This window comes from Volvox carteri (genome assembly GCF_000143455.1).
Source record: "Volvox carteri f. nagariensis unplaced genomic scaffold VOLCAscaffold_32, whole genome shotgun sequence".
Classification (NCBI taxonomy): Eukaryota; Viridiplantae; Chlorophyta; class Chlorophyceae; order Chlamydomonadales; family Volvocaceae; genus Volvox; species Volvox carteri.
Genome location: NW_003307575.1, coordinates 586,646 through 605,415, shown reverse-complemented (window position 1 = coordinate 605,415; position 18,770 = coordinate 586,646). Strand labels below are relative to the sequence as shown.

At 55.9% G+C, this 18,770-nt stretch overlaps 3 protein-coding genes across 3 annotated transcripts in view; 2 read left to right on the top strand and 1 right to left on the bottom strand.

Moving 5' to 3' along the window:
- Window positions 1-2,501: 2,501 nt before the first annotated feature.
- Window positions 2,502-5,600, top strand: VOLCADRAFT_63034 (uncharacterized protein; the record flags this gene model as incomplete). Its single annotated transcript, XM_002952826.1, has 4 exons — window positions 2,502-2,726; window positions 2,906-3,160; window positions 4,080-4,399; window positions 5,258-5,600. Coding segments are annotated over 4 exons (1,143 nt in total), but the record flags the coding sequence as incomplete, so codon positions are not given.
- A 4,986-nt stretch (window positions 5,601-10,586) lies between these two features.
- Window positions 10,587-12,550, bottom strand: VOLCADRAFT_32074 (uncharacterized protein; the record flags this gene model as incomplete). Its single annotated transcript, XM_002952755.1, has 5 exons — window positions 10,587-10,709; window positions 10,990-11,046; window positions 11,126-11,212; window positions 11,525-11,658; window positions 12,415-12,550. Coding segments are annotated over 5 exons (537 nt in total), but the record flags the coding sequence as incomplete, so codon positions are not given.
- A 2,719-nt stretch (window positions 12,551-15,269) lies between these two features.
- VOLCADRAFT_93549 (uncharacterized protein) overlaps window positions 15,270-18,770 on the top strand; it is a gene marked incomplete at both ends in the record, with an annotated part of 10,791 nt that continues 7,290 nt past the window's right edge. Inside the window, 5 exons of the mRNA XM_002952825.1 lie at window positions 15,270-15,345; window positions 15,739-15,795; window positions 17,214-17,326; window positions 17,450-17,718; window positions 18,577-18,689. Of these exons, the coding sequence (XP_002952871.1) occupies window positions 15,270-15,345; window positions 15,739-15,795; window positions 17,214-17,326; window positions 17,450-17,718; window positions 18,577-18,689 (628 nt within the window). The remainder of the gene's footprint in view (window positions 15,346-15,738; window positions 15,796-17,213; window positions 17,327-17,449; window positions 17,719-18,576; window positions 18,690-18,770) is intronic.

Sequence of the window (18,770 nt, the reverse complement as noted above, 5' to 3'; positions counted from 1 at the left end):
CGGCCGAGACCCCACCTGTATACGTGGTTGCATCTGTGCATGCAAAATGCAATAAACTCTTCTACCATAATGGATTGGCTGTATGCAACGGGGATGCGTGCATCCGCGGCAGCGAGCCAATTGCTCGTCTGTTCGTACATGAGTCACATGGTACTTCTCAGAGACGTTCGCCGAATCCGATCAACTAAAACAGCAGTACTTCAATTCTATTGTCCAGAATCTTTTTACGTGTATTCGCAAAGCTACAACTCAGTTATATCAATAAGCTCCCTGGCATTTGGCTCGAAAGAATAGTCTTGAGCTAAGGAAACGCCTTGCTAAGGATTTTGGGTTGCGGAAAGACTGCAAGGTATGATTTTATCCCATGGAGTCATATTCTTGTTTCGTATTGGTATCGGCGCAAGTTGGAGAATACCTTGTTCGCTCGGGTTTGGTCGGGCATCTCTCCGTTAATGCCAGGCTTTAATAACTGTAGGATGACACCTATGGAGGTCGTCATGCCTACGACCTCTCTTATCGCGGAGGATGTTGTTGGGACGGACAACGCCGGCGTGGAGTCCACGGCTGACGGCGGGGATTTCCCTGCCCTGGCCACACAAACCTCTGTCCCGAGGTCATGCCGCAGCGACGTTGGAAGGAGCAGCGTGAGTAATGTCCCCGGCTCACAAACTCGATTTGGCGGAGTGACCATCTTCTTGCTCTTTGATTGTTTCGTACAGCGGGTCGGGTCTAGCGCTTCTGTATTACATGGAGAAAATGCTGTGAGGGATGATGCAGGCCATCTTGGATAATTGCTTTGTCGCTGTGCAGCAGCTTAAATTTTGTTTGCCGGCAAGATGTTGGAGCACATCGTGTCGCATCTGGAGGTGACAAAGACAGCTAGACGTGGGATTTAGTGACTGCAAAATTAGAACAGTGCCGTTGGACTAACTTCTGGAAGACATCCACAGGTGCTTGTGCGACCCGCTTGCTTTTTAACCGTCTGTTCGCGCATCCTCTGGCGGTGCGTGTTATCAATCGTTTCATAGGGTCTCGTTGAAAGGGTAACTGCATCCCTCCTTCCTGGCCCACGCAACAACCTCTGCCTCTCCCTCGCGGGGAATTGTGTTATCCACACCTTTCTCTTATGCACAGTTTCCCACCATGCGTCCACGAACACCCCAATAACTTTCCCCTCCACATTCTCCCCGCCATCTTTCCAATTTCCACCATTTCTACAAATTTTCACAGCTGGGTCACCATTCAAGCGGCACACTGCTCGATCCCAAGCTTGAAGCAGACGTCAAAGCTGCGTTGGCCACTGCCGTCCAGCCCTCCGTTGACCGCGGCCCGGCAGCCGCTGGTTCCGGAGCAACAACTGCAGTCACACCCGGCGTCAACGGCGGTTCCGCAGCCCTCGTCTCCAACGATGCGTCCATGGCCCTTCTGTCCAGCTGGCAGTTCCGTGTCACCGGCAACGGGGCGGTCGCGCGAGTGCTGATGGATTTCGGCTGCGAGCACATCAAGTCCGGCGGTCCCCGTGGCATCCAGGAGGTGGCTCTTCGCCACATCCTGCGCAACGACATCGATAGCGACAGCATCTACTGCATCGATTTGGCGGCACCCTTCCGCTTGTTCAAGGTGCGTTCATTCAAGACTTTCAAGATCTGGTTGCCGCCACCCAGATGGCTGACCCAGATGGCGCGGTCCGCTGCGTCGGAATGATAAAATGTGGCCGCTGCCCACGGCCACTAAGTGGGCCCTGTCCTGTCCTGTCTTGTCCTGTTCTGTCAGTTTTTTGAGGTTGTGGCTGTAAGATTGTAGCACTCACAACCCGTGGCTTCTATGGCTACGTACCGGGAATTGTGGCTGGTGGTGCGATATATAACAGTGGGGTAGTGGAGGGATGGGAGATGGCCTGATTGGCCTTAACTGGTGAAGGGTGAAGGGCGAAGTGCGAAGAGGAGAGCATGGTGGTTGCAGCTTGTGTGGGGGCTGGGTTGGCAGGAAGTTACTTCCTTCTAGGGGGCCACCGTGACCTTGGTGTTGGTGTGGATCCTGTAATGTGGGGGTTCAAGTAAAGTAGAATATTTTTGCGTAGTGGTCGCGATGTCGGTCACAGGGGGCCGCTGACACTCGTGAGTGTCTGTTGGTTCAGTTGTGGCTTGTGGGTACACCCGTGGTCGAGTGGATGTGCACACATTGCCCTGTCTGCTTCTTCATATTCACCTATTCCGTTTTTCTTCTTCTTCTTCTTTCTTCTTCTTTCCCTTTGGCCTGCCTCGGTGCAAGCAAGTTAAAAGCAATGATTTCTCATCCCATCCAATATTACCCTGCTAAAATGTCGAAGCCCAGGTGGCCTCAGAAGGGCTATAGACAAAACCAGCCCCAACCCCTCGCTTTGCACGACCGAGATGCTGCCGTGCGTGCGCGCCCTCCCCGTCACCCCCCTTAGCTCCTTAGCCCGCCGTACAACCACCCCATGTACCGCTGTATCCGCTATGTTGTAGGCCTGGCGCGCCGCCATGCCGCGCGTGTTGCCGTACTACGCAGTCAAGTGCTACCCCGAGCCGGCGATCCTCAAGCTGCTCATGGCTCTTGGAGCGGGCTTCGACTGCGCGTCCAAGGGCGAGCTGGACATGATGCTGCGCATGGGGGCATCCCCAGCCCGCATCATCTTTGCTCACCCGTGCAAGCGCAGCTGCGACTTCCGCTTTGCTCGCGAGCACGGCATCCAGTACACAACGGTGCGCGCGTCTGGGGCAGTTTCTTGTTTTTAACTGAGACAGAGGGAGGAGGCTGTGGAGGGTTCTCCCGGGGTATTTTTGTGAATTTTTCACATGTGCGTCATTCATGCCCACTGCCCACACCTCTTACCCCCACACGCGAACCCATTTGCGCTTGATTTCTTATGAACCCCGCGCAGTTTGACACGGTTTCGGAGCTTCACAAGATAGCGGAGATGGACCCGGAGTTTAAGCTGGTGCTGCGCATCCGCGCCGACGACCCTGGAGCGCGTGTGCCGCTGGGCCTGAAGTATGGCGCCGAGGTTTCGGAGGCGCCAGCGCTGCTGCGGGCGGCACGGGAGCTGGCCCTGGAGTGCTGCGGTGTCAGCTTCCACGTCGGCAGTGCTGCGAAGAACCTGGCGACTTTCACAAACGCCATTGAGAACGCGCGCAAGGTGGGACTCTTGGGTGCCGTTGAGTTCCGTTGAGTTCCGTTGGGTTCCGTTGGGTGCCGTTGAGTTCTGTTGGGTTCCGTTGAGTTCCGTTGGGTTCCATTGACTTCTCTTGGGTTCCGTTGGGTCCCGTTGAGTTCGTTGGGTTCGATTGACTTCTGCTGGGTTCTGTTGAGTTCCATTGACTTCTCTTGGGTTCCGTTGGGTCCCGTTGAGTTCGTTGGGTTCCATTGCGTTCCGTTCAGAGCAGTTCAGACGGGAACATTTTAAAATGCCATGTTTGCTGCAGCTGAGTTAGCGAAGGGACTCGAGCCCGGGATGTACACACCTGTTGGGAAGCGTGTCCTAGGAAGCATGTGTATGGAAAAAATGTTGCGAGGTGTTTTCCGTTGAATTTCTTCGGCTGGGTTGTTGTTGTTTTGGTGGTGGTGGTGGTGGTGGTGGTGATGGTGGTGGTGGTGAGGGCACGGGAGAGGCCACGTTTGCATCCATTGTCTGTGCGTCTGTGCGTTGATCCCGCATGATCCCGCACACACTTTGCGCCCGCCAGCCTGCCCGCGTATCCTATTGAGAGCCCGCCAAATACACGCGAAAGCGAATTCGGTCTCGACGCCGGCCCTCGTTTTCCAACAGTGGTTCTTCTTAGGGACTCTCGTGCGTCTCACGTGAGACAGAGACAGAGAAGGGGGGAAGGAGGGGGGAAGAGGGACCGAAAGTATAGATACATTCACTCTCCGGGAAACTCGGTAATAAACCCTGTTGCGCTCTCTGACCCCGTTTCCACCCCCCCCTCCCTCCTTGGGGGATCTTTCCTTGGCAGCAATGTCATTCGCTCGCAGTTCGTCTTTCCACCCCCTGTTGTTTTCTCGCCCTTGGCCTCATTCCCGCTCTTTTTTTCGCGCAACCTCTTCCCCGCTTGCAGGTCTTTGACGAGGCAGCGTCCCTAGGCTATCGAATGGACCTGTTGGACATCGGCGGCGGCTTCACAGGTCACTTTGATGAGATGGGTAACGTCATGTTTGGTGAGATTGCCAACACCATCAACGCCGCGCTGGCGAAGTACTTCCCCCCCGGAGGCGATTTGGGTGACGTCCGCGTCATTGCGGAGCCTGGGCGCTACTTTGCGGAGACAAGCTCGACGCTGCTGACGCCCGTGATTGGCCAACGCGACCGCGTGGCTAAAGACGGCAGCATCCACAAGGACTACTGGCTGACCGACGGACTGTACGGCAGCTTCAACTGGTGGGTCGGGTCGCGTTGGAGAGGCGCGATGGTGGATGGTGGTGGTATTAGTGGTGGGCCGCGGGGTGGTAAAATAAACCGATGTTTTATTGGCGAGAGGAGGAAAGCCGCGGAACAGAAGACAGGAGCTCTCTTTACAAAGCGGGTAAAACTGAAGGGATAGGGGTAGGGTAGGGGGGGCCGTGCTATTGTGTTTCATGGCATCGTTGTCTTATGTCCGCGTCGTGTCGTGTCGTGCATTTGAGGGATTGCATAGAGGGGAGGGGGGGTTTTAGAGAGCGCGTGGTGAAGGGGGGAGGGAAGGGGGAAAAGTCGGGCGTGATTTCTTCACATTGATGCTCGCAATGGCGTTCGGCATTTCAGCTCTCCAAATCAGCATAAGACATTCACGAGGTAGCTTGCAGCGCTGGCCCCCTAGGGAGGGAAAGAGAGATTTGTAAAAGTAAACCGCCATGCCGAGGGAAAGCCATGCAGAGCGCAGATGGGTTTTAGGGGAAACGGGGTGGGGAGCTTGCCGTGCCCGTGCCCTGCTCATAACCCTGCGCATTCCAGCAGGGGAATCTTCCATCTTTCCACTTGCGACCTCTTCGTCCGCCCCACTTTAGTCCGCCCCTCTTTCGTCCGCCCCACTTTAGTCCGCCCCTCTTTCGTCCGCCCCTCTTTCGTCCGCCCCTCTTTAGTCCGCCCCTCTTTAGTCCGCCCCTCTTTAGTCCGCCCCTCTTTAGTCCGCTCCACGTCCATGTATCACCACTTAGAGGGTGCCTGGACAAACCAACACCCACCCACCCCGCACACATACACATACGCATTGAACCGCTTCCCCCAACCTCCCACCACTCCCATACCTCTCCCGCGCAGCATCGTGTACGACGGTCAAAACCCTGAGTTCCGTGTCATACGCTCCCCGATCCAACCGGAGCCCATCGACACCCGCAGCTACGTCTCGACCTTGTGGGGGCCTACCTGCGATTCCGCGGACGTCGTGTACAAGGATGTGGCGCTGCCGGCACTTCGCAACGGCGATTGGCTGTTGTGGCCCAATGCTGGCGCCTACACAGTAGCGGGCGCCTGTGACTTCAACGGCATCGAGTTCACGCACCCTTGCAAAGTGTACGTGTGGTCGGATAGCGTCGTGGATCCACCTGAGGATCGAGAGGAGGCGCAGGAGCAGCCGCAGCCGCAGCAGACAGACGCGGAGTGAGGACGCGGGGAGTGAGGACGCGGGCTATAAAAAAGGTTGGTCTGACGGTCTGGTAATGTTTTCTTGTGACAGACGCAGAAAAGAGTGGGCGCAGCAACGACTGTGTTGTTGGAGGGCGGGCGAGGGGTAAGGAGGGGGATGAAGGCGATGAAGAGCGAGAGCAGCAACGACGTCTATATGTGTGTGTATGTATGTATGTATGTATGTATTTATGTATGTATGATGGTGCGTGAGCGTGCTCTGCGCTGTGCATTTGGCGGCGGTGCCAGTTGGTGAAGTGTGTCGGTGTGATGTCGGTTGCAATTTGGATGATTGATCGTAGTAGTACATATGCGTGCGTAGTACATATGTACTACAAAATGGAACCAGGTTTAGATCTTGTATGGCTATGGGGAGGCAGGTGTATCGCATTACTACTAGTCTCCCGGGTCTTTTGACTTCGCTTGAGGGTCATATGATATATACAACAACACGGTGCCTACAGAATCAGCAGCAGCAGCAGCAGCAGCAGCAGCGACGGTGCAACAGTAGTTATGACGGTTTGTTTTCGGGAAAGGGCCGCTCATAATTTGTCTGAGAGACGGGCGCCAAGGCCCCTTCATTGTCCCGGATGCAAGGGCTCTCCAAACGGCTTCACGGAGAAGGCATTCCCGGCCCATAATGCGTGCTGAAACGTTTGGGTGTGCGTTTGGCAAGCTGGCCTGGCTGGGACGCCTTTGACACGAGAGAAGCCCAGCGAGGGGCTTGGATTCACAGAGATAACGCCGTACGTTGGTATGTATGTACGGCAGGGCTGTACACGTCGAGTCAAAATGAGTCGAGTGGTATTTTGAGCTTTACGCGTCCATTGTCATGTTCATGGTGGAAACGTTGAAGCTTTTTTTGTTTAAAGATGCGAAAGGGTATAAAATTATTTGGTAAAAATGTGCTTTGTGCAGCATGACTAGGTGTTCACCATTTCTCATGTACGCACGCACCCGCCGGTCTTTCACGCCGGTTACGTCGGCGGTACAAAATGAGCGCGCGCTCGCGTGTTCCAATTTTCACGGTTCTAAATAATATATTGTTTGGAACGTCGTCCTCTGTCAGATACACACATATGTTTTCCAACGAACTGAATGCCTCCCTCCAACGAGCTTTTGCGCGAACTCTTACGTGAACGTATTGTTGGTGTGTTACTCTCGTTTTTTGGGGACACGCGTGACGTTTTCATTCGCATGTCACTTGCTCTAGTTCCGCAGCTTTCAGGTCCTCTCCGGTCTGAGGTCTTTTATGGGGCTGTGGGCCTGCGTGTTATTCCCACGATGGCGGTCACTCCCCGGGGGGTCACTCGTCGGCCTCCGCCGGTTGGTTTCACTGCTTCCTTAACATCTTTGCCGCATCAGCAGTCTTTCCTTGGCATCAACTGGCTAGCACTCGCTCGTGGTTGGTCTTCCCCCCCGTCTTCCCCCTGCTGATGCAAAGATGCAGACTTTGGCCCGGTGTACTCCGGGGGCGACGGGGTAGAGGTAGAGGATTTGTTCGTTTCGCGAGTGTTGCGGTGTTGTAAGCGGTATGCGGGTGCTAGGGGGGGCAGTACATGCTCTGTATTGACGGTACATCGGTGTAGAACAGAGACGCCTAAGAAGCATGATCAGGCTGGGAGGGAGACGTGCGCTGTGCGCTGTATCTGTATGGATTGCTTCCTGTGTGCTGGCATGTCGTAGCCCTCTATAGAGGAGATTACAACGCAAAATGCAGCGCAAGGTGCTGCGCAAGGTGCAAGTATGCGTGCGTGTGCATGCGCTAGGGTGAGAGCAGGGCGGCGGGGGTGGCTTTGTGGGTTTAATCATGTGGAAATGGTTTCTCAGTGTTTCGGTGCTGGCAAATTTTGCTTTGCGGGGTATATGCTACAGCACCGACCATGGCGGCATGGCCTCGGCGGTTAGTATTAGTTGATGACGGAGATGATGAGAGGCTGTACGACATCAGCTGGAAGGATGTACTTGCACCCCATGTGCATGTAGCAGCTGGAAGCACTTCCTAATGGGTTGTTGTGCCGGGGCTTTGTATCTTTCGGGGTTTGTATCTTTTCAGTGGTTTTCGAAGAAAAGAGTGGAACTTTATTAGAAGCGAGGCAGTCCTTAGGATCGACGTGCATACGCATCCCCCCCCATGTGTCGATGGCCTTGACGGCGGAGGCATCGCATAATGTTATGTGCTGGCTGCTTTTGAGGTATCGCGGCGGAGTGCCATTAGTCTGAAGTCAGGAAAGGGACTCAGTTTTTGGGTACCGGCGTCAGATGCTCGCCAGCTGCATCCCCTGTGCACACAACCCGCCAAGCGCTGCTGCGCAGGAAGGGGTCCTTTCCTTACTTAAAAAAGCAACAGGTTGTCGCAACTGCGCCAACATTTGCGTTGTTCATTATCTGCTCGGGGATTTTGCAACATATTGCCTGCCTGCGTGCCTGCCTGTCTGCAGAGAACCACCCGGCGGGCGAATGTGTTTTATTTTCCGTGTTATGTTGGATGTGCTGTGGTTTTTGGGTTTCTTTTCGTGTCGGTGAAATTAAGAGCGGCTTGTTTTTTCGAAGGGTGAGCTAGCCTTTGCTAACGTGCGCTGTATGGCAAAACATGCACGTGTAGTTTTGCGATATTATATACATATATAATTCTTTTCCGAGGTTGCTCTATTGAACTTACTCGAGTAGACGTGGACGTGCTCGCCATGACATGTTCGCTACATTTTGTTGAGATAACGATCCAGTAAAGAGGTTGCCTGTTTTCGTTTTTTTTGTCCTCCGCGGAAACAATGCCGTCGTGCAGCACCCACAGCTGGTCAGCAGCTAGATAGCTTAATCATAATGCCGAAAACCTACAGAGGGCGGATACTTTTTGGGGGCAGGGCTTTTGTGTCTGCTGTGCGGTGGGTAAACAGAATGACCGTTAGGTGTGCTGTACCCGCGTCGTCTTTAACCGAACGGTAATTTAGTTAGCGAGTCTGGAGTTGCAGGTTCACGGTCCAGGTCTGGGGGAACGCGTGCTTTGCAAAGTGGCTGGGGCAATGATCCAATGATCCAAACTTTCCAAAGGTCCTCAAGATATCTGCTTGTGTGATTTTGTTCATAGACTTCTTTTTAACAGGGAGCACTGGACATTAGGATGGCATGGGAAGCTAACGGAGTTGACCTCTTTTGTACGGAATTGGCCCCCTAGGCGCTCAGAAGATTCACAAGCGTGTGTGATCAGTGTCATACACGCCATGCGTAACGGGTTTTGCTTTGTTATGCCGTCAATATTTTTTTGGTACTGTGCAGCAGCTCTGCGGCAATAGCGGCTGCGGGGGGAAGCCGCAGCACCAACAATTTTACCAACAATATAGATCAACCCCACCCTCTTGTCACGTATATCCCCCTTCTTGCCCGTACAATAGTAAAACGGCCCCTTCCTACAAATGGATGTTGTGAGCAGGGCACGCGCATGCGTGTATAAACACACACATTCACACACATACGCAGCAACATTTCCTTTGCGATTACAGCCAAGAATGATGTACGGCAACGGATCCATCCGAAGGTAAAATATTTCGACCAAAAGCACATCGACACATGGCAGTACGTATGCCAGGAAAAATATTGAATTAATTTCAAAGTATGAGAACAAGCTCAACTCCAGTTTAAAACCGTCAAAACCACCACCACGATAACCAGCATCGCTACTACCCAAGCTCAGCTATATAATAACCCATCAACAATTACAAAGCCGGTAACTCGACAACACGCAGACAGGCAGGTCATAAGCGCTCACTCCCGAGGGCCCAAAGGAAAACTGCATCTCACAAAATTAAATTTATCCGTGTGAAATCCAAATCCACTAACACTGTTAAGAACACTCATAGCATAGAAATATTTTAATGACACACACGCATACACAAACATATACGCAAATACACACATACATACACATACACACACACACACTCGCATGCAACGTGCACAGTCTCCGGGTCAAAACGGTCCTGAGCAGAAAGGCACGCAGGGGCTACCCAGGGGCTCCCCTTGCGGGCCCCCCTAGGTGGAGGCTTCACCGCGCTAGGTCAGTCGGAGGAGAATGACCCCTCCCCTGTCCCCTGTCAGGCGCCGTCGTTCCGTTGTTAAGGCTGTCAGGAAGAAGAGGTTAAGCTAAATACTGATTGCGTTTCTTGGTGCCCAGACGGAACGGAACCGACCATATACCATCGTACGATGTGAGTACTTTACTAGCTTCACAGCTGCGCGTGTTTCACACACATGTGCCGTACATCACGAGGAACACGAAAGGTAAAACAAACCCCTCTCCCCTCTTCTCCCCCTCTTTCCCTTGATGCCCTCTCCTCCTCCTCCTCCTCGGCGCTCCCTAAGACCATTGGAATCTCCGCCAAAGTCCGACCCCCGATTCGCACCCCACCGTTTCTTCCTGACAGACAGAGACCGCCACACACGGGGCACATAAGTGTCGTTGAAAGGTTCCAGGATCGATTCCGACAAGCAGAGGTCTTGTCCGCACACGGGTCTACAGGAAGAGTAAGACAAAAGGATGAATGTGCTTCGAAACCTCGGACCCGGACCCGCAGCCTCGAACCGGCGTCTCTGTCGGCGGTGCGATACAAGAGAGCCATCACCGCCGGAGAGACCCCCAAGGCGGCCTCTCCACCGCGGGGGCTCGCATGCTGCATGGACCTTACCCCCCCACACACCACCTGTGAGTGTGCGAGAGCCCAAAAGAAACAGTACCCGTCGCAGTCCCGCGGCCCTCCTCAGCCGACTGGATGAGCTGACAGGCCACATCGGCGGCTGACAGCTGCGGCTGACTGAGTGAGTGAGTGACGGACGGACGGACGGACTGACAGGCTGACTGGCTGACTGGCAGATGGCAGTTTGTTTCCCCTGAAATGAATAACACCCATTACACATTCCCACGTGCGCCGTCGCCGCCGCCGCCTTCCCCGGCCCCGCCGCCGCCGCCGCCGCCGCCGAGCAGCTTGAGCGTCGTGGTGTAGCCCAGGAAGCTCGCGCCGTCCATCATGAAGGCCCGCACCAGGGTGGGGGCCACGCCGCGGAAAAAGGCGCGTGCACCAGCCTCGCGATACATCTGCAGACAGACAGACAAACAGACAGACACACAGTCGCACGAATCGAATGATACATTATACATGCACACATACATAAAGTGAGAATAAAAATCCCAAATAGAAAACATAAAAGGGTTTAAACGACAAAAAGTACGACTCATGTACGAAAGGCATTGGACGATAAGCTCTCCCTATTCCCACACCCCACGCACGGGCCCTCCCCACTCTCCGTCCATCGTCCCATCTGAAAACCCAACACGGCATGTATAAGCCACACTCCGCCCGCCACACCCGCCACACCAGCCTCCAGCACGAGTACCAGCCTCTCCCCCCCACACACACAAACCCCTTTACATCCTTTACTTCCATTGTTCCTCTTACTTGCCTCTTTTGCAAAATGCCGCCAGGTCTTCCCTTTGCTGTCTGTCGCAGTGACTGCCTGGACACGTGTTTTGAGCACATCCAGCGGGTAGATGGGCAGCCAGGCGATCACTCCAGCCAGCCCGCCAGCAACCACCTGCCCCTCTCGCCGGGCGACGAGAGCCCAGGGGGCCCAGGGAAGGGGGCACATGGGGCGCGCACAGAGAGGGCCGGAGGATGTTGTGTTGAGAGAACAGGGCAGCAGGAAGAAACCGTAGCAGTAGCATACCGGTAGCGATGGTAGCAGTAGCAAAAGCACACTACGACTGACCTACTAGCGACTGACCCATGGGTCCATCTACATCAAGTCCTCCCTCTAAAACCCCTAAAAACCCCTTCCCGGGTAACAGCAACCCCCGTCTCTTCCCCCCCGTCTCTTCCCCCCCCTTTTCTCTTTCCCCTCCTACTCCCGTACCTGTGTCCCCGGTGGCGCTGCCTCCGGATGTAACCCGGGGGACAGGGCGGCAGCAATGTCGTGGTAGAGCCAGAAGTACATGGCGTACGACGGCACGTCACGAACCACCGTCAACGTAAATCCCCGGTAGAGACCTGGAGGTGGGTAGTTAGGTAGTTGGGTGGTTAAGGTGGTTAAATACGTGTGCGCCGGGTAGGCGTAGGTGTACGGGTGTACGGGTGCGTCCTTAAGAACTGCGCCGTGTGAAGGACGTGTGGGTTTGCGAGTGGTGTGCGTACGGCAGTGTGTGTGGAGAAGATAACCACCGCCGCCTTCTTCCGTACGGTGCAAGCCAAAGTGCAGTGAGGGCCCTCCGGGGTGAAGTGCAGGGAGAGGGAGGGGTTTACCAGTTCCTGCCGCGTGCTGAGGCTCCCTCCCCCCCCCAACACACACACACACACACACATACATACCGGGCCCGCGTGAGGTGCAGCATTACGACACCATTACCGCCCTCTTTCACTGTGAGTCCATCCATCCATCCATCCATCCATCCATCCACCCACCCACCAATCCATCCATCCATCCATCCATCCATCCATACACGCAACGCACTCGCCCATCCAGCATCCACACAATCCCACCACCCTGTGCGCACCCGCACCAACCCAGGGCCCACCCCCTCGTTGCTTGCCTCCCCTAAAACCTGTTGACCCACCTGTTACACCACCACCCCTTCTTGCAATCCATCCACTAGCCCCCGCCCCCCTCCGCCAACAGAGGGAAACCCGCCCGGTCGCCTCTGTCTTTAAAACCCGCTAAAACCCGCGAACCCCCGCTAACCCCCTTGCCCCCCACTCACCCAAACCCCCCCATACCATCACCGCGGGTGAACCCACCCACCCACCCACCCGCGACTCCGTCCTGTCGGAGGACTTGTGCCGCCAGAGCTGCCGGGTTCCGGTACCCCGCCGACCCAGGAGTCGCTGTCTGCAACTGGGCCCTCAGTTTCAGCAGCTCCACCGGCGACCAAAGGAAGACCTGGATTGGTGGGGAGGGGAAGAGGGACGTGGGAGTACGACGAAAGCAAAACACACACACGGGGACGGGGACGGGGACGTGGGGGAGGTGGCTCATGGAGAAACGATTCTGAAGAGTCGTGAGGGGGGGAAGGGGGGAAAGACGAACCACGTGAACGAGTGAAGCTGCTGCTGACCCAGGGCAAGAGTGTACCGGACGTAGAACTGACCGAAAGGCGTCCTTGTGGGGGGGAAAGGGGGACGGGGAGGTGACGCGAATGCGAGCGGGAACGGCGGACGGGGTAATCGGGAGAGAGATCAGATCAGGGGCGAGCGGAGGAGAGGCTCGCTCAGCTGCGAAAGCAACGGAAGGACCGAAAGCTCAAACGCGCTTGGGAGCCGGGCCGGGGCCGGGGCCACAAAAGCGGTTTCCTCACTCCCAGGGCCCAAGGCCGCTCAGTCGCCCAGGCGCCCAGGTTGAGATTGGAGAGAGCTTAAGCCTACTTACTAGGCGGGTGAGCATGAAACTAAAGAATTCCACGACCGCATCACCAAATCATCTTCATGGCCGGGATGCCCTTCCGTTCTCGAGCGCGCACGTGCCCACTTCCTCCCCCCCTCTCCTCCCGGGCATCCTGTGAGAGCGCACACACACATACACACACATCCCCGCTCTGCAGTACCCGCCCACCCGCACTAACCCTCTCACCCGCGTGCCCCCTCCGTCCCAAAACACACACGCACACGCACACATACACACGCACACGCACCTGGGCAAAACCCGCCACGCTCCCCGCCACGAAGCCGTGCCAAGGAGTGGGGAGAGTACCGGCACGCTGCTGTCCCCGCTGAGGGCCCTGCCCCTCTCCTTGCTGGTGCTGGGGCTGGTGGGGCTGGTGGGGCTGGTGGGGCTGGTGCTGGTGCTGTGCCGTTTGGCATCGTCGCTGGTCGCTGCCGCTGCCCTCCACCCTCCCGTCACCACCTCCCCTCACCCCGCCATCTCCCCCGCCGCCGCCATCACCGCAGCCCTCAGCACCATGCATATGACTGTAGTTAAGGCTGCTGCTGCTGCTACTAATGCCGTTATAGCATGCCGCCGTACCTTGTCCGGTGGCGGAAAACGCGTCGGGGTGCACATGTGAAGGCCGCGGCGTTACCGCCGCCGCCGCCGCTGCCTCCGCCGCCGGTGCCTCCGCCGCCGCTGCCTCCTCCGCCGCCGCCAGGTCCGCCTCCGCCGGCTGCGGGGGCCCCCTCCCTAGCCATGATACCGCCCAGGTCAGAATCTGCATGGACACGCTGGGGGAGGCGTGTACCGCCTCCATCTGTTGGTCTTGGAGGTGATGATGGTGGTGAAGATGGAGCTGGTGCAGGGCTTGTGGTGGTGCTGGTGCTGGTAGTGGTGATGGTGGTGATGTGTGCCCGCTCAGGGTGGAGCGGCTGGGGCTTCGAGAGGTGGTGGTGCTGGCGGTGGTGGTGGTGCTGGCGGTGGTGCTGGCGGCGGTGTGTATCTGGGGGTAAGAGTGCTGGTGGTGGTGGTGGTGGTGGTGGTGCTGCTGCTGCTGCTGTGGTGGTGGTGATGGAGTTGGTGGGTTTTCCATCGCCATTTGCCGTAATGTCCATCCGTATGCCTGAAAGGTGGAAGGGAGGGTGAGCTGCGATTGCGCCGTTCTGTTCCAAAGCGGGACTGGACTGGACTCGGACCCTCCCTCCCTGGACTGGACTGGACTGGACTGGACTGGACTGCCGTAAGAAATTCAGCAAGTCCAGCAAGGAATGCTTACCTGGAAGAGAATCGCTGACTGAACGGAAGCGAAGAGAAGCGGGTAGGTTAGTCCCTTGAAGGGCGACATGACACCCTCCTGGCGGACCATCGCGACGAGGACGCCGAGTGCATTCCCGCTGGGGCCTCGGCTTTGGGCAGCTTGCTGGATTCGTACGCGCACTGTATCAAGTGGCTGGGATACCGTAATCGCAAAAGCGCCGGCGACCGCCCCTGATGTAATCGACGGGGTTGACGATGGAAACGTGTTAAAATCGGCTGCCATCCACAAGCGCCCTAAGACAGGGAATTATTATACCTGATATAAAGTCTCTCAAAGCTGGGTTTAGGTGAAAGGTCTCCGTCGACCAGTCCATCATGGCTGACGTGAGATGATAATCTGTGTTTCGAAATAGAAGCTAATTATAACAAGAGCATGTTCGATGCGGGTACTTGTCATGAAAACGGTGCGAAGCAAGGCATTGATGAACTCCTCAGGATGACGGTTTGATGGTTACGGCCTCTATCCCAGTAACAAAACAAGCTGTACGCTTACGTTCCGAAAGCTTCATTTTACGAAGGCAATCATTATACGTGCTTTTCAGACACTTACGTTGGGATCACTTACCTTCGAGTCTAGGACCCTACCCGTTGCGTGAAATTGCAGGAGTTATTCGGTCCCTTTATTCCAAACGAAGATGCGCAAATTCATATGCAATATCCAGTTAAAATTTGTGTTTACTTGGCATACAGCCTCCGCAAGGCAGTGTCATGCATGTCTCTCCGTGGCTGAACACCTTTGACATGCATGCCTGAGTTAAGAAATGCGATTAGACCAACAACTGATGCTCTCCTTGCACATGGACACCTTACACATGCTGTAGTTCATAAGGCAGCCTCGATGGTCAGCCCGCCGAGCGTTCAACTGGCACACAGATATGCATAGCTGCCCGCGGAACACCACCTACAGTCTGTGAAGTAGTCAAATATGGCAACCGCACTGCCCTCGGTGCATCGGAGCTCCTTGTTCGCAAGCAATCCTGTTGGACTGCCTGCCTACCCAGGTGTGCCTCAACGCCTTTTCTCTGAGTCATAATCCCATATAGCAAACATTTCCATACATCCCCATAATTATAAATCCTACAACATCATTCAACTGCCCGAATAATCTCCCTCCCGGAAGTTCCTTGCCGCTATCCTCCTTTGCAGCAGCACCTCGCAGCAGAGCATCCGCAGCGACCGCAGCCAGCACCCGCTAACCCTTTACCCATCTACGACCCAATTTCCACCACCATCATCAGGATCAGGATCAGAGCATCACTGCTCATCAAACCCTCAGCAACCAAGCAACGCACCACATCCGCCACCACCTTATATAAATTTGTTCCTTCCCCTTTTCCCCCCTCCCTTTCTCTCCCCCCTCTCTTTCCTGTTTCCCCCTCTTATACCTGGGACAGGTACCCCCCATTCCACTGTTCCAAGCCTCCCCTGGAGCTCTTCCGCCACCGATGACGGTAAGAGCAGCGGAGGGTTTGCCTGGCTGGGCCACCGCAACACAACCCTAAGTAGTTCCTAGCAGCTAGTAGTTGTAAAAGCAGTCGATCGCAGGATTCGATCATGTAACACACAGCACACGACTACGTGCCGCACGTAAGCACATGGAAAGGGGTATATGCATACATGCATACATACATACATGCATACATGCATGCATGCATACATGCATACATGCATGCACACATGCATACATGCATGCATGCATGCATACATACATACATGCATACGTACATACATACATACATACATACATACATACATACATACATACATACATACATACATACATACATACACACACAACTATTCAATCAGGTGAGCCTCAGCTGGCAGGTCAGGTCAGGTCAGGCTAGGCCCGGGGATGGGCCCGGGGATGGGCCCGGGGATGGGCCCGGGGGCAGATAAGGGCAGGTAGGGTCCAACCGGGGCGAAAGGGGCAACAGGGGGGTCCGGGGCCCTCTCTCTTACCCCCCCCACTCCGAGGAGCTCTAGACCACCCCCCGTGAAGCCAAATACCACTTCTTCTTGGCCTTGGGTGTTCGGGAGAGCGCGCCCCGCCTGCCCGCACTGTAAAGGCAAAGCTGCTTTTCTGTCTGTCTGTCTGCCTGTCTGCCTGCCTAACCCTTAGTTTAGCTTCAGATACTGCCGCCCTGCCGAAGGAGCACATATATACAGGCACACATTTGACGCCAGTCTATACACACATACATACATGCACACATACACGCACTTACATACACACGAACGCATAAATCATTATCATCATCCCATCATCATCATCCCATCATCATCATCCTATCATTCCCCCCATCATCTCCCGTACTCGCTACCCCCCGGACGAACATACCCCCCCACACATACCCCCCCCACACACACGTCTAGGTGACGGCGGAGGAGGACAGCTCCTCCCCGACCTCCCGCTGGGGGAGGCCCTCCGCTCCGCTCCGCCGTACATGCTGTCGGGTTCAGCCACGGCGCCACCCAGCCCGGGATATGGACAGATCCCCCTCACGCAACTCCAGCTGCAACAGCTGCAACAGCTGTCGTACTCGCAGCAGCAGCAGCAGCAGCAGCTTCAGTTGCCCAACAACCATCCTGATGGGTGAGTGCGGGAGAGACTTGGATGCGGGAGTTTCCGGAGTCACACGAAGTTGATATTGTCTTGGTGCTTCCGTTGCTATTAATCTCGCTGCTGCTGCTGCTGCTGCTGCTGCTGCTGTGTTGTCGTTGTTGTTGTTGTTGGTGGTGGTGGTGGTGGTGGTGGTGGTGACGCGACTGAATGAATTGTTTCTTCGGCCGTTGTTGCATGTGGGAATTTTTGGTATTTTATTTTATTGCGACATAAAATACTGCCGTACATTTGTACATCCTGCAGCGCCCACCGGTTTGCTCGGGATCGCATGCAAGCCTTCGGGTCCGTCGGCTCCGTCGCCGTCACCGGCGGCAGTGGCGGCGGCGGCGGCGGCGGCGGCGGCGGGGGGGCCCCCGGTGGCCGCGGGCACTTGTTGTCCTCGTCGCCCGCCGCCTTCGCATCCCCCGCGCCGTACTACATGTACATCCCTGCCGCCGCCGCCGCTGCTGCTGCCGCTGCGTCGCCACCTTCGCCGCCAGCGGCGGCTGCAGCACCGCTGGCACCAGCGAGGCCGCCCCGCTTCCCTCACACCCGACCAAGTCAGGAGGAAGAATTTCGCCGCGGAGCAACGGGCGGAGACGGTAACGGGCTGGCCGCCGGTCGGCGGCGGCGCCGCCGCCGCCACCGCCGCCGTCGGGGCAGGAATTTTCCCTCAGTCGTCGTACTCGTCTGCAACCAGCGGTGGCGGTATCAGGCCTGGGTCACCGCCACCTCCTAGCCGCATGATCACCCATGATGTGTCTGTTACGTAAGTCCCATTTTACTCATTTTACGTACCTGCTTTTCGGGGGGGTGTGGGGGGGGGAAATAGGGGGACAAGGGATTAGGGGGATAGGGAGGAGAGAAACGGGAATATGTACAGGCAGGGGGTTAGCGGCCCACTACCCCACTACCAGTGTGAGGATGGGGAGGGCAGCAGGGGCGGACACCGGAGGTAAGGGTAGTGGGAGATGAAAGAATCTTTCGTCCTTGAGCAGCCTTTTTTAATTATTGGAATAATAATAATAATAATAATAATAAATATATGATAATAATACACGGCATTTAAGGCATTTATTGTTCACTATTATAAAAACCCAACGGTTTTACGACTAAAAATATACGACGAAACAAGACATGTCCGACTTTTTTTTATTTTTTGCTGTACGGCCATTTATATTCTTCAACCGGTGCTGAATATCATCATCGATGTGGTGTGCCGGGAAAAATGAAAACACTGCACCCGTCCATTCACCGAATTAGTATATAATTACACGCAATGATTGTTATTTTTTGCTTATAATTCCTGCAGCCACCCGGCTACGTCCACAGCGACATCCACAGCTACATCCACCACGTACAACAACACGGGAGAGCGTCGGCGGCTGTTCCTCGGTGCATCGCAGGAGCTCCTTCGCGGTGCATTGCTCTCGCCGACCTCGTCGACGCCGGCGGCGGCAATGGCTGCCGCCAGCGGCGGCGGCGGCGGCGGCATGTGCGCCGATGGCTATGCTGCCGTCTGCGGCGGCGGCGGCGGCGGCGGCGGAGTCGGCTGCTCCAGGGGGATTTCATTGCGCAGCTGGGCACAGCCGTCTTGGTTGTCGATGCCCGGGTCACCCGCCGCCAGCGCGACGGCGCCGCTGACGCTGGGCAGTCCCGTCGGCGGCAGCGGCGGTGGCGGCGGCGGCGACGGCTGCGGGGAGCACCGAATGAGCATGGGGCGGTCGCATAGGACGTCAGGTAGGTGTGTTTTGATTCGGTTGGATTCAGTTACGTTCCGTTAGATTAAGTCGGTTGGCCCACCCCCGGGGTTGGGGGGAT